The 14,890-nt window shown below is 42.0% G+C and overlaps 1 protein-coding gene across 1 annotated transcript in view; it reads right to left on the minus strand.

Annotated features, from left to right (window-relative positions):
• LOC102451070 (mucin-5B-like) overlaps positions 1 to 14,890 on the minus strand; it is a 68,995-nt gene that overhangs the window by 22,167 nt on the left and 31,938 nt on the right. The window contains exons 17-28 of the mRNA XM_075928214.1: positions 14,722 to 14,774; positions 13,016 to 13,116; positions 11,955 to 12,106; positions 7,349 to 7,487; positions 7,008 to 7,118; positions 5,823 to 6,002; positions 5,093 to 5,329; positions 3,544 to 3,700; positions 3,231 to 3,359; positions 2,384 to 2,468; positions 2,115 to 2,152; positions 1,199 to 1,369 (exon numbers count right to left, since the gene is read on the minus strand). Of these exons, the coding sequence (XP_075784329.1) occupies positions 1,199 to 1,369; positions 2,115 to 2,152; positions 2,384 to 2,468; positions 3,231 to 3,359; positions 3,544 to 3,700; positions 5,093 to 5,329; positions 5,823 to 6,002; positions 7,008 to 7,118; positions 7,349 to 7,487; positions 11,955 to 12,106; positions 13,016 to 13,116; positions 14,722 to 14,774 (1,553 nt within the window). The remainder of the gene's footprint in view (positions 1 to 1,198; positions 1,370 to 2,114; positions 2,153 to 2,383; positions 2,469 to 3,230; positions 3,360 to 3,543; positions 3,701 to 5,092; positions 5,330 to 5,822; positions 6,003 to 7,007; positions 7,119 to 7,348; positions 7,488 to 11,954; positions 12,107 to 13,015; positions 13,117 to 14,721; positions 14,775 to 14,890) is intronic.

The raw sequence follows: 14,890 nt of genomic DNA on the forward strand, positions 1-14,890 counted from the left end.
AAGGTTGGCATTAGAGTGATATGACATTGATGCTGTTGTGAGCTAATAGGGTGCAAATTAAAATAGCCACTGATGCTGCTATAAAAGATATACTGGGGAGCTGCAAAAGTGACATAAAAGCATATTTGCTCCCAAACGTCTGGTCCTTCAGTTCAGCCAGACTAGATTATGTGGTTCCATCTGTTTGAGACAGTCTTGAATATATACAGTCCTTACACATTCACTGTATTATACATATGGGCTACGTCTACACTGGCCCCTCTTCCGGAAGGGGCATGTAAATTTCACTAGTCGTCGTAGGGAAATCCGCGGGGGATTTAAATATCCCCCGCGGCATTTAAATAAAAATGTCCGCCGCTTTTTTCCGGCTTTTAAAAAAGCCGGAAAAGAGCGTCTAGACTGGCCCCGATCCTCCGGAAAAAGTGCCCTTTTCCGGAGGCTCTTATTCTTACTTCGAAGTAAGAATAAGAGCCTCCGGAAAAGGGCACTTTTTCCGGAGGATCGGGGCCAGTCTAGACGCTCTTTTCCGGCTTTTTTAAAAGCCGGAAAAAAGCGGCGGACATTTTTATTTAAATGCCGCGGGGGATATTTAAATCCCCCGCGGATTTCCCTACGACGACTAGTGAAATTTACATGCCCCTTCCGGAAGAGGGGCCAGTGTAGACGTAGCCATGGGTTGCGTCTAGACTGGCATGATTTTGCAGAAATACTTTTAACGGAAAAGTTTTTCCGTTAAAAGTTTTTCCGCAAAAGAGCATCTAGATTGGCACGGATGCTTTTGCGCAAAAAGTGCTTTTACAAAAAAGCATCCGTGGCCGGTATAGATGCACTTTTGTGCAAGAAAGCTCCGATGGCCATTTTAGCCACCGGGCTTTCTTGCGCAAAAAATTAAGGTGCCTGTCTACATTGGCCCTCTTGCACAAGTATTCTTGCGCAAGAGGGCTTATCCCTGAGCGGGAGTGTCAAAGTATTTGCACAAGAAGCACTGAATTCTTACATTAGAATATCAGTGCTCTTGCGCAAATTCACGCGGCCAGTGTAGACAGCTGGCAATTTTTTGCGCAAAAGTGGCTACTTTTGCGCAAAATCTTGCCAGTCTAGATGCACCCGTGGTGTTTTTCAAGAACTAGGAATGTTGGTACAATTGCAAATATTGATATTAACTAAAATACACCAAAACTTAGATAAAATCTAATACCTGGCTCCTCCAGAGCAGGCACCATTGTAGGAGATGTTCCACAAGGAATGAATGTTCTAATGATAGTTGCATTTGGTCCACAGACAGCCTTCCAGCAGCTAACCCCATCTGTTTGACTGTATATAGTTTCGTTTAAGGCGTAGGTCTTTTCCTGGTAGCAGCAGAGGCAGTCTGAGGCAATGAGAGGGTAAATGCAATGGCAGCACATAACATCACATCACAAACAGATATAAACAAAGACAAAAAAACCCAGATGTGCCACAATCCACCCCAAATGGATCTCACTTTTGCACTGCTGGTGGCCGGAAAGCTGGTTTCACTTGCTCCCCAAAGAGTCTTCTTGTGTGAAAGGAAATATTGGATTACATGAAGCCATAATTAGCATAGCACTGCTATTTTAAGCCAGCCCTGTAGTTTGCAGGCATTCTCAGAAGAAAGGGAGTGTAGTTAGGATATCCCTATGCATTGGTAATACCCTCTATGACATAGTGGCTTCCCAGAAAGCTATTGCACATCAGGTAACCACTATAAACAACTTTAAATACATGAAAAGCCTCTCAGATCTCCAGGGAATGTGTGCTAAGGAACACAAGAAAAAAATAAATATTTGCTCAAGTGATATAAAGATTATAAAGGGGCAGCTGTGTGGTGCAATGAATAAATACAGCATTAGACTGGGATTAGGGAGAGCTGGGTTGTACTTCTAGCTCTAACGCTGACCTATTTTGTGACCACAAGCAAGTCACTTTACCTCTGTTCCCCACCTACTCTTGGTCTATCTTGTCTATCTAGATAGCAGGCTCTTCAGGAAAGAGGCGGCCTCTCACAATGTGTTACATACCCATCATAGCAGGCCCCACCTCTGTTGGGGTTTCTTTAGGCTACCAGAATATATTTATTAATTATTGACAGTTACCCTTGGAGTCTTCTGTGCACAGTTTTTCTTTAGTGTCGCTGTGGACAAACAAAAAACAAATGTGATTCATTCTTTCTTGCCTGTAAGCCTTAGAGAATAGCAGCATAAATCCACAACTGTATCCAATGAAAAAGAGAACCATTTTTTTGTGAAGAAGCTGACGAGAGCCTGAATCTCTGAGCTGCAGAGATTCTCTACTAGCAGAGCCCTTGTAATACCTGGCTAGCACGTGAGCTCTATCCATACTTCTTGCCATCCCCCTGACCTACCATGACAGGCAGTCCAGCAGCGAGACACACTCCCTTTGTTCTTCATCATAATATGGCTTCTCCGGGCTGCATTCTGGGTAACAGCCTGGAAAGTGAGCAAAGAGCATGGAGTCTTTTGCCTCCGTAGGAAAGACCCAAGATGCAAACACACACTCTGAAGCAGCAGTGAAAGATTTGTCTTCACAGACAGGGCTGGGATTCTTCAAGAATACATCATCTGTCCCCTTTTCTCTCTCTCTCTCTCTCTCTCTCTCTCTCTAATGAGCAACTATTAATTGACATTAGATAACTCTCTTATAACCATAGCATTAGCGATGCACTAACTCTGCAAGACTTTGAAGGCATCAGGCTATGTCTGCCCTGACTTACAGCCCTTGAGAACAATACTTTCACTGAGGCCTGGTCTACACTAGACTAGTGAGGCTGGCTTAAAGTACACCATGTCAATTTACATTAAGCCGAGCTGCTGCAGCATCTTCGCTATAGGAGGCCAACACTTTCCTGTTGGCTTCCCTTACTCCTCACAGAATGAGGCATACCGAACATCCAGCAGGGACTGCCCTCAGCATTTTATTTGGGGGAGGGTCTATACTAGACTCGCTAAATCGAATGCTAGAAGATTGACCACCAGCGAGTCAATCTTCTCCATAGTGTAGACAAGCCCATAAGGAGTAAGGGAGGGAAGAATTTAGCCAATGATGCTCTGGGGGAGTGTGATTAGGCTTCCAAGGGAAGAAAAAGTGATCTTGTTGCTTAGGACATTCAAAAAAAGATTGGGCTAGTTTAGGCACCTATAGTACAGCACTTAAAATGTGCTTAAGACCTACTGAATGCAAACAAGAGCTACCTTCTAAACTATACAACGGGTTACCACATTTTCCCTGTGGATTTTTGCAGGTCTTTAAACAAGGGGCTCCACAAGGCCTGTAGAACCATTCATGTTTGTCAGGCGGATTGTAGTAATCACAGAACACAGCTGTAAAAGAAAAAAAAAAGCCAAATCTCAGAGCTATGGATAAGGTCCATCTTCTAATTCTTAAAAGCACTAGAGCTCATGAGTCATGCACCTGCATAGATGTTAGGATTTTCCCCCTCTTAGGAATATGCCTGGCCGCACAGACACTGCTTCTTAATGTGCATTTGCACTTTTGAGTACTTACGACAAATTCTAGGGCTCCTCCAATCAATGCAAACACCAATTCTATTACAACTTCTTGAATAAGCAGCTACCGAGGTGCAGAAGCACTCACAGTCTCCCACGCTGTCACAGCCACAGAAGTCTGACACACAAGACTCATAATATGGCATCGGGTTGATCTAACAAAATAAAAAAAAACTCTGTTATATCACATACTGCTTCCCAGTACTTTTTCTTCAGAGGAGAGAAAGGGCTCTAAAGTCAGATCTACACTGCACTTGGAAGGTCAGCTGAAGGGATTCAACTCTGGCTACGTACAATGCATAGGTGAGGTTGGCTTACCTTAAGCCGAACCATGATGGCATCCACACTGCGGGAGGACAATAGGAACAAATTCTCCCATTGGTTTGCCTTACTCCTTGCAGAGGAGTATTGGATGCTGGCAGGGGCTACCCTCAGTATTTGATTTACAGGTCTATACTAGACCCATTAAATAGAACATTAGAAGATCGACTTCTGAAGCATCAATTTTCCGGTAAGTATAGATGTGCCCTAAAAGTATGCCATTCAGTGGCAGTTTCTTTAGAAGAATTTGGATGAGTCTAAGAGGCAAAGTTGATGTTTATGTATATGGGGATCTGGCTGTTTGACTAGCATTTTAAGTTGCCTTGTTTTCATTTGTTTGGATTGTTTTGGTAGAGCTGGAACTTATTAAGTACTGTGATTCAAATGTCTACAATGATGAAACTTGCACTGATGGTTGCTGCAGAATTTATGCTCTCTTGGACAAGGTTAGAGCTATTTAGAATAGTTATCTACTGTGAAACTCTTCTAATAGGCAGGTATCACTTCAAAGTAAGTAGGATAAAATCTTCGTTCCACTGAATTCAACTGGGCCATGATTTCACTTGTCTTTGGCAACCATATGCTATATTATTCCAAAGGTTTCCAGCCAATTTCCAATATTCCTCTCTGCCAGCCAAAAATTATATTTTGGGTCTTTGGTGAACTAGGGGTCACCAAATGAAATTAATAGGTAGCAGGTTAAAAGCAAACAAAAGGAAGTTTTCTTCCCACAGCACACAGTCAACCTGTGGAACTCCTTGCCAGAGGATGTTGTAAAGACCAGGACTTTAACAGCGTTCAAAAAAGAACTAGATAAAATCATGGAGGATAGGTCCATCAATGGCTATTAGCCAAGATTGAAAGAAATGGTGACAGGAGAGGGTTCACTTAATGATTATCTGTTCTGGTCACTCCCTCTGGGGCATCTAGTATTGGCCACTGTCAGCAGACAGGATACTGGGCTAGTTGGACCTTTGGTCTGATCCAGTATGGCTGTTCTTATGTTCTTATGGTCACTTAAAACATGTTTCACTCTATATTTCCTTCAGATGGATATAGTAGGATTTCACTGGTGTAACAGTGAAAGGGTGGTCTATGTAGTCCTTCTGTTTTTGTGGGTTTGCATAGCTTTCTTCAATAGTAATAAGATTTGTGTATGTAAATTTGCTGCACAGAGATGACAGAAAATGCCTCTGAAGTGTTAAGAGTATAATGAGAGAGATCACCTTACTGTGGCAGGCTCCAAAGAGATCACTCTTGATAATACTGCAGTGCTTTTGCCCCAGTACAGATTTGAAAGGCTGATCAGCACACAGGTCAGTCGTGTTTATGTTTGAGCAGCTGCTGGTGACTTTCCAGCTGTTCCCAAACTCCTGCACTCTCATCTCCACTGACAGCCCTCTGCTGGTAAAGTCATTCTTTGAACGGCCATCAAAATCACCGCACAGGCCACAGACTTTTCCCTAAAGAATATATACAGCTTAAAATAAGTGGTCTTTAAAAAACAACACAAGGCCTGCTTTTGCACAGAACATGAATTAACAAATTAATAGTAAAAGACAAGAAAAAAATATTTGCAAATTCTAAATATTCCTGAGAACACACCAACCTGCTGAAGACTTCTTGAAAAGAACTGAGGTATAAATGATAAGGTATAACCATTAAAGACCTGTATAGTCTTGTATTCCTTCTTGGATGTGAACATGAAATAATTTAACTATGGCAAAAATTAGTGTCCTATTTTCCATTAGAATTAATTCTTTTTCATACTCCAATTTTTAAACAGGGGTTCCATTTTTGCAGACATAATTCTGAGATGTCACCCTCCCTAAAATTCTGCCCATTCATTACTGAAAGAAAACCAGGGAGCACTATTAATCATTAGCACATAACTGTCTTTCACAAAAATGGAGGTCATTTGAAAGTCAGTCCCCCAGTAGCTGCACTTGTACCCACCTGGAAAGATGGTGCCACTAGAACAATTACTGTGGTCTTTTGATCCCACATGAAAGTCATTCCCTGGGATGTTTCAATCACAATATAAACCCCCCTGAGATCCAACTTGTAATTCTTTACAGCATCTGGCTCAGTGGTTATTTCTTGAATTTTTCCTTCCAGGAGCCTGATTTCAGTGTTCTAGAATAAGGAATTAAATTGCACTGAAGAAAACAAGAATGGAATCACAACTGACTAAAAAACATAGTTTTGTCAGACAGACACACATTTATCTCATTCTATACTGAAGTTCCATTCAGCCTATTTCTTTTACCCTTCATCCTCTGAATCTTGGCCAAGCCCCCACCAGGGTAACTTGTACCCAGGCACCAATACTGAAATCAATAGGGCAGAATTTTTGTCCCATGCTCCTTTGCCACAGAATCTTGTAGGGTCACTCTCTTAAAAAAAAAACTTTTCTTGGTCACAGAAATCCACTTCCTCTGGAAATTCAGCTGCCATCTTTCTGTCTTAGCAGCTCCCTGAAACACAAGACACTCACGTGTGCTGAAACTCTTATTATGCATACTTGTCTCTTCTTGTTCCCGAAAGGTATGTCTACACAGCAGAGTTAGTTTGGAATAACATCCATTATTTCAAAATAACATTATGCGCTGTCTTCACAAGAAGCCCATTATTTTGAAATAAATTTGAAACCATGGGCTTCATTCTCAGATTTCCTGTAAATTTCATTGTACGAGGATTAAGGAACTTAGTAAAATAGCGATTTATTTTGAAATAAGTGCCGGGTAGACTGTGCCAAATTTCAAAATAAACTATTTAGAAATAAGCTACACAATTTGTGTAGCTCAAATTGTGTAACTTATTTTGAGGTATGTGCAACTGCATAGATGTATCCCAAGTGTCCCACACTCCTTTCACACACTCATTTGTTGCTGTCTTTCCTGCTTCCCTCCTTTCCACAACTTAAATGCCCACTTCTTCCTCTTCTGACCTACTCCACAGGCCCATCCCTTCCCATCCTCACCTACCACTGCTTTTGGCTATATGGTTTCATTTGGAGAGTCTCTAATATTAGTTGTCTCACAGTCTTATGGTATAGTAAATTCATTGCTCACAAAATTAAGACAGATTTCCCATTCCATCAGCCACTGCCACAATACCCAGAGTTAAGGCTGGACTCACCTCCAAAATCACTGTGATCTTCAAGGAACAGATGGACAGTGATTTTCCACATGCATTGTTTTGAGTTACAATCCGGAAGGTGCCATCATTGGGGTTACTGGGGCAAAAGTCCTTACACAAATAAAGAAAAGCACATCAGAACTTGTTATCTGAGTTATGCACATCTTAGAAATGTCCAGGAGGGAGTTGTAAATGAGCTGCATTGCTGATATTTGATGCCATATTTCTTGACTTTTTCTGTGGTTGTTCAGAAAAAGTTACAAGTGGGATTTTTAAGAGCTCAGCATTGGCCTATATCTGCTCATGTTGAAGTTCTCAGACAGGTCCTAGCGCTTTGTTACCTGCGCTAGAATATAATCGCAGTCTCCCATAAAGTCAAAATTTTCTCCATCGAAGCTCAAGTAATGTCCATTTCCATACACAGTGCATGTTCCCTGGCACGGGTTCTCTGTACAGTTCCACTGTCGGTTGTTACACGTGCTAGGAAGTGGAAGGCAACAGGTTACAATCTTTACCACAGAGACAGTTTTACGTACCTCTGGGTAGGTACAGAATTACTGAAAATGTTAAATGAATCCATGCTAATGGGTCGCAGACCACAATGGCCTTTCAGACTGGCAGCGCTGAACTGTAAGCTGCTTTGAGGCCTTGGCTTAACAATTGCAAAACCACCAGGAATGTTTAATATTGACTGTCAAAGCTGAGCTGCAGGTAGCCAGATCTAATAGTTAGAGCCAGAGTCCACTCACAAGATAGGAGTAAAATATCAGCTGGATCAGGATAGCAGGGGGTCAGATGTACAAGACAAAATGGAGATCTGAACCACAAATCAGATGCCAGGAGTCAAGTTGCTGCTAATAGAAAGGTTGGAATGTGTCTGCTCTTATGAACCTTGCAGGCCTGGGTTCAAAATCTTTGGATCATGTTATTTAGACACACATCTAACTTTTACATTTTTATTCTTTGGGTTGTTTACGGCGGGCGAGTGGGTGATTCGGGAAGGAGCTCACTCTGGAGAAAGCCTTTTCAATACCAACGAAACAGCCTGGGACAAAGACAGCACTTAGTTACATGGCTGTGTATCCCTTTTAAATTCTGTTCACTTGCCTGAATTAAACCAGATTCAGACCCGGTTGACCAACAGCAGAATTGTTAGTCAGTGAGTTCTTCAAGGCAGGGTATCTAGGTGTGACTAATATAATGTATAAGGGTGGTCTGACCACTTACATTAAAACTTAATGTTCATACAAAATGGTCAACAACTGCCCCCAGGCCAAATAGTCTTATGGCTTTTGGCTCTCCCTTCGTCTTTGTGTCTCACTCAAGATGCTTTTCAGGAGATGGCTATGTCAGTGTCTCCTAGACAGCCAAACATTTACTCTTCCTGACAGATCTACACGACCTCTCTGACACACCCCTCCTTGTGGCGGTGGTCCTTCAAAGAGGTCAGACCAAGGTGCTCAGCCATAAACTGCAGGCACTGCATAAACTATAGCAGCAGCTGGCAGAATTCAGCTATTGCCTGAGAACTGCATGTACAGGAGACAGTGATCTGTATTGCAGGATTTGGGGAAATGTCCTTAAACTCTGCTGGAATTTCATTCCTTGTGTAAGTCTCAGCTGTGCCCAACAGTTATGGGGACTGAATGGATAACAGTGCTGAAAGCCCTGGGATATCAGTGAAGCCACAAAACCCTCAACAAGGTATGTGTGATCTCCCTCCATGGCCAATCAACTCTGCCATGGCTGCGGAGGGGGAAGCCTAGTCCCCACTCATTTTGAGATGCCTACAGCACACATGGACTCCAGCAGAGAGCATTCCATGTGTGCAGGTGAACACAAGGAAGCAATTAGATACTCATAAACTTTTAGGCCAGCAGGGATGCTCATGATCATCTAGTCTGACCTCCTGCGCATTGCTGTACTAGACCCCTAACCTCTGGCTGAGTCATTGAAATCCTCAAATCATGGTTTAAACCCTCCAAGTTACAAAGAATCCACCACTTACACTAGTTTAAACCTGTAAGTAACCCACGCTCCATGTTTCAGAAGAAGGCAGAAACCCCCAGGGTCTTTGCCAATCTGACTCAGGAGAAAATTCCTTCCTGATCCCTTATATGGTGATCAGTTAGCCGTACTTCCCTGTATGTCCTGGAAATACCTCCCTTGATGGTGCCTAGGACTACATTAGCCTTTTTCAGGGCCACTTCACACTGCTGGGTCATAATCAGCCTGTGGTCAATCAATACACTCAGGTCTCTCTCCTCCTCTGTTGCTTCCAATTGAAAAATCCCCAGCTTACAGCAAAAATCGTTATTGTTAGCCCTTAAGTGCATGACCTTGCACTTTGCACTAATACATTTTATCCCATTTCTATTACTCCAGATTTCAAGGTACTCCAGTTCCTATTGTATGATATCCCAGAATCTTCTACATTGGCACTACCTCCCAACTTTGTGTCATCCTCAATTTGATTAACACACTCTTTTTTGGATGAAAGTCATTCATAAAAGTGCTATATAAGACAGGTCCCAAGATTGATCCCTGAGGAATTACTCAATTAGTAACTTCCCGCTAGCCCATAAGTTCACCTTTCAGTGTGACCCACTGTGACTTTACTCAGCTTCTTATCTACCATTCGATTCTCATTTTAATCCCCATCTTCTCCATGTGGAATTGAATCAAATGTCTTGCTGGCATTCAGGGCGATTCGGTTTACTGCATTTCCTTTGCCTAAAAAATCAGTTATCTTCTCAAAGGAGATCGGGACTGTCTGGAATGATCAACCTTTTGTAAAACTAAGTTATTTTTATGCCATTACCATTTACCTCTATTCCCTTAGGGTGTGTCTAGACTACATGGCTCTGTTGACAGAGCCATGTAGTTGAGTTTACTCAGCAAAGGGAAATGAAGTGGCAATTTAAATAATTGCCGCTTCATTTACATCAAAATGGCTGCCGCACTGTGCAGATCAGCTGTTTGTAGGCACAGCACGGCAGTGTAGACGGGGATCTGCCTATCCCAGAACCCTTCATCGACAGATCCTTGTGGCTTACAGGATCTTCCAACGAAGGGTTCTGGGGTCAGCAGATCCCCGTCTAGACTGCTGCGCTGTGCTGACAAACAGCTGATCAGCACAGCGCGGCAGCCATTTTGATGTAAATGAAGTGGCAACTATTTAAATCGCCGCTTCATTTCCCTTTTCTGAGTAAACTCATCTACATGGCTCCATTGATGGAGCCATGTAGTCTAGACACACCCTTAGCTACTTTCTCTTTCAAACTTTGTTCCAAAACCTTGCATACAATTGAGGTCAAATAACAGGCCTGTAGTTTCCCAGATCTTTTTTTTTTCTTTCATAAAATAGGCCCTATACTGGCAATTCTACTGTCATAAAGTGACCCCCAAATTTATAAATTCATCATAAGTCATTATTATTGGGCTTGCAATTTCATGAGTCAGTTCCTGTAATGTTCTTGGGTGGAAATGATCTGTTCCCCTTTCCTCAATTTGATTCCATTAAACTGTTTGGCTGTGTCTGCATTGGCACCCCTTTCCGGAAAAGGTATGCTAATGTAGACTTCGGAATTGCAAATTCCGCGGGGGATTTAAATATCCCCCGCGGCATTTGCATTTACATGGCTGCTGCTTTTTTCCGGCTTGGGGATAAGCCGGAGAAAAGCTCCAGTCTAGACGTGATTCTCCGGAAAATAAGCCCTTTTCCAGAGGATCTCTTATTCCAACTTGTAGGCTTATTTTCCGGAGAATCACATCTAGACTGGCGCTTTTCTCCGGCTTATTCCCAAGCCGGAAAAAAGCGGCAGCCATGTTAATGCAAATGCTGCGGGGGATATTTAAATCCCCCGCGGAATTTGCAATTCCGAAGTCTACATTAGCATCCCTTTTCCGGAAAGGGGTGCCAATATAGACACAGCCTCTGTGTTTAACTTCCATCTCAGATGTGCTCATTTCTACTTCTATATTCACATTTCCACTAGTTCCCCTGCCACTGCCCCTAAGATCCTCACTAGCCTTATTAAAATCTGATGTAAAATATTTGTTTAGGTATTGGGCCATGTCTAGATTATTTTTAATACCCTCCCGCTTCCATGTTTAGTGGCCCAACCTCTTTCCTGGCTGTTTTTTATTTGTATGGCGATAGAACCTTGTAATCCCAGTTTTAATCTCTTTATGCAAAGTCTAGCTCTCACTGGCTTTTGGAATTTGTCACTTTTTCCACTATGCTTTCTGACCTTCAAGAAGTATCTTTCCTTGCTGATCTAGCCCACCTTCCATTCCTTGCAGGGGTCCTGCTTTCTCTGTTTGAGCTGCTTGCTCACCCCACTTGGTCTTCCACTTTTCCCTATGATTCCTCCCCACCCCGCCTTTGCTTAGGATGCAAGCATCAGATTGTTTCTACAACTTGACTTAAAGCAATTCCACATTCCGATCCTTGAGTTCTTCAGTCCAGTCCACTTTCCTAACTACTTCTTTATTTTTTTAAGTGGCTGAGCCCTGTGTGGAGAGGTCAGTAAGGATTGTAGCCACCATATAATATGAAATTAAGCCCTTTGTGCTGTCTCACACCATATACCTGTGTAATAATAGCTGCAGTCTTTCTCTGAACCAGGCAGGGATTTTCATGTGTAATGCTTCCAAAAAAGTTGGTACAGAAGAGGTCCAAAGTAATGTAAGGGGGAGATTATACCAGTTGTACCCGTGTACCCACATGAATTGGTGCAATATAGTGCAGAGAGGCAAGAGTAACAGCTTTCCCCTTTCATTTCCAGTGGAAGTGTGGGGTACTGAAGTGAAGCTTTCCTAATGCATAAGATGATCCTGCAGAGATCACAAAATGCATCCTGTTTCTGCACATGAACTGCCCTGCATTGTACTGGTTATTAACCTAATGAAGAAGCAATTATAAGACTTTGCAGAACATCATACCATGTGTTACAGTGGACTGTGATATTTTCCCCAGGATTATAGAAATTTCCTCCATGGACACATGGGCACTGGTTCTCAGAAATGCAGCCCCCTTTACCATCAGACACGAGCCCATTGGGGCACATGCAGCCAGAAATACATTCTGTGACATACTGTGAACATACAAATACAATATAAGGTTATGCCTTAATCATCCAGGAAGTAGAAAGAAAACACTGAGACAATTAGCGCTGGGTGCTAAATTGCAGTTGCCAAATGAGAAGCCAAGCAGGGATCATTCTAAGAAACAGGTCCATGATATTCAGTTGGAACCCAAGGCTGTGTCTACATTAGCCCCTATTCCGTAATAGGGATGCAAATGTAGCACTTTGGAATAGGCAAATCCACGGGGAATTTGAATATCCCCCGCGGTATTTGCATTAACATGGCTGCCGCTTTTTTCCGGCTTGTAGATGAGCCAGAGAAAAGCGCCAGTCTGGACGCGATCCTCCGGAAAATAAGCCCTTTTCCTGAGGATCTCTTATTCCTACTTGAAAGTACTTTCTACAACTTGAAAGTACTTTCAAGTAGGAATAAGAGATCCTCCAGAAAAGGGCTTCTTTTCCGGAGGATCGCGTCCAGACTGGCGCTTTTCTCCGGCTCATCTACAAGCCGGAAAAAAGCGGCAGCCATGTTAATGCAAATGCCGCGGGGGATATTCAAATCCCCCGCGGATTTGCCTATTCCAAAGTGCTACATTTGCATCCCTATTACGGAATAGGGGCCAATGTAGACACAGCCTTGCAACTGTTTCACAGATCTATGGTTTTCTATGCATTAATCTATTCTTACAAGTGGGAAATAAGATTTTAAAAATATCATCAAACCAGATTGCTGCATATCTATTAACATGAACAACTACAAGCATGATAACAAGCATGGTAACTGTAGCTTCTTTACTTTTATCAGTGAAAACGGTGGTTTCTGAGCAGCGCAATGTTAGCATTTGTAAAGCATAATCATGCATGCAAAAAACTAAAGAAGTCTTGCAAGTTCCTATTGATATGAACATAACCCCTTACACACTGCATGTCCTGTGTCTTACAACTTTTCTGACACTCAGATCCAATTGCTCCTAGGCCAGCAGAGCTGCAGTCAAAGTAATACATGGGAGCGGGACAGTCTACAAGAGAGAAAAGCCATTACAGAAATATCAGTTGGTGAAATTGGAGTGCATGCCATCAAACAATCTGTCCGAACCTTGACAGTTCCTAAAAGACATGACTAAACATGTCAGCTAAGACTGGAGGAAAATCTTTTATATAATTTTGAGCTGTTGACTGAATTCATAAAGTGAAGCTGACAGACATTTTGGGGGGGGGGGCGTTTTCAGACATTTTCCCCATTGATGGAACTTTATCAAGAGCAAATATTTTTCTAAAAAATGTAAAATTAAAATTCCACAAAAATGAGGAGTACAGGATCTGCCAAAAAAGCTCCCCACTGTCGGAAGTGCTGCGGCTACACTTTACTTTCACTTTTGACACTTTCACTTTGAGCCTGATCTGCACTGTGTCAGAACTTGAGTATGCAAATGAAGCCCAGGATATTTAAATCCTGGGTTCATTTGCAGTTCCGAAGTGCTTGCTTTGCATCCCTCTGTTGGCAGAGAGGTGCAGGCTAGACACAGCCTCTGGAGAGATGACACTGCCACAGCTGTCAGGCTGAGAAAGGAGCATTCTCCGAGCAACAGCCACATTCCCTTCCTCTTGAGCCAATGAAATTTTCTCTCACATTATGGTGTGAATAGACTCAGGGGGGCAGGGCATTTTGGGTCACCCATTCTTTTACATCTGTCAATTTCCATTGACTTTAGCTTCTCTCCAGAAGCAGGACTGAAGGACAGAGGATGCAATCATAGTCACAAAAGTCCTTTGAGTCAGGTGCTGGCTTAAACCAAAGAACCACCTCTGTAAAGAGCAGAGCCAGTATGAAGTTACTGGTATCACTTGTAACTTGTATGATTGATTTATTGTCAGCCTATTAGGGATCAAGGGAAGAAGCAGAAATGTGTATTGAGATGACTAAAGAGCCTTTTAAAGCAGAGCCAACACTTCACACTGATAGACATCGCTGAATTAAAAAAAATGTTTCCACATCTTTAAGATAAAAAAACCCAAGTTTGTCACTGAGAAGTCTTCTGAGAGATCTGCAACCAAGCAATCACTGATTAAAAGCCCTTTTTTCTGTGTCTATCAGATCAATGTAATGTTACTGAATTGCTTGTGAGAGAACTCATTCGTATATATGTATTTGTACACATTCTTCAGTTTCTACCCTGCCAGAGAGAGAAATTGTTTGTAACATTGGAATTAATGCTTTTTTTTGGAAAAGAAACAACAGATGTATTAGTCATATGGCAGATCCTAGATGTGTGTACATTTGAGATGATATGTGCAAAAGGACAGAGAGTCCTAATGAGCCATCTTTCCATCTTTGAAGGACTAGTTATTAAGAGGACCTGAAGCATCTACAAGTGAGAATTACTCTTTTCTCAACTCACGAACTTTGGGAGGGATATCTATTTTTGAAGATTTCAGCAAGTGTGACATTTTTATAAAGAAAATTGTGATCAACAGGCTAATACTCTTGTCTTTAATTAACACATTTCAAGGAGAAACAAGCCATTAATACAAAACATCTATCTATCAAAGAAACTGACAAATACACTGAAAACCATGTGAAATTCCAAATTATAACTCAATGGTAGAATTTAGTAAAGTCTCACCTTTCATTATCACAGTTTCTCCAATGCAGTCTAATTTTCCTCGAATACATTTGCTAAAGATATTCAATAAAATGAGAACTGTATCAGCTCTTTTCATATTCATATGAGAACACAAATAGTAACCAAAAGCATCAGTCACAGTATCGTGAGTGGTTAATATAATCACTCA

This window comes from Pelodiscus sinensis, chromosome 4, assembly GCF_049634645.1.
Source record: "Pelodiscus sinensis isolate JC-2024 chromosome 4, ASM4963464v1, whole genome shotgun sequence".
Lineage (NCBI taxonomy): Eukaryota > Metazoa > Chordata > Testudines > Trionychidae > Pelodiscus > Pelodiscus sinensis.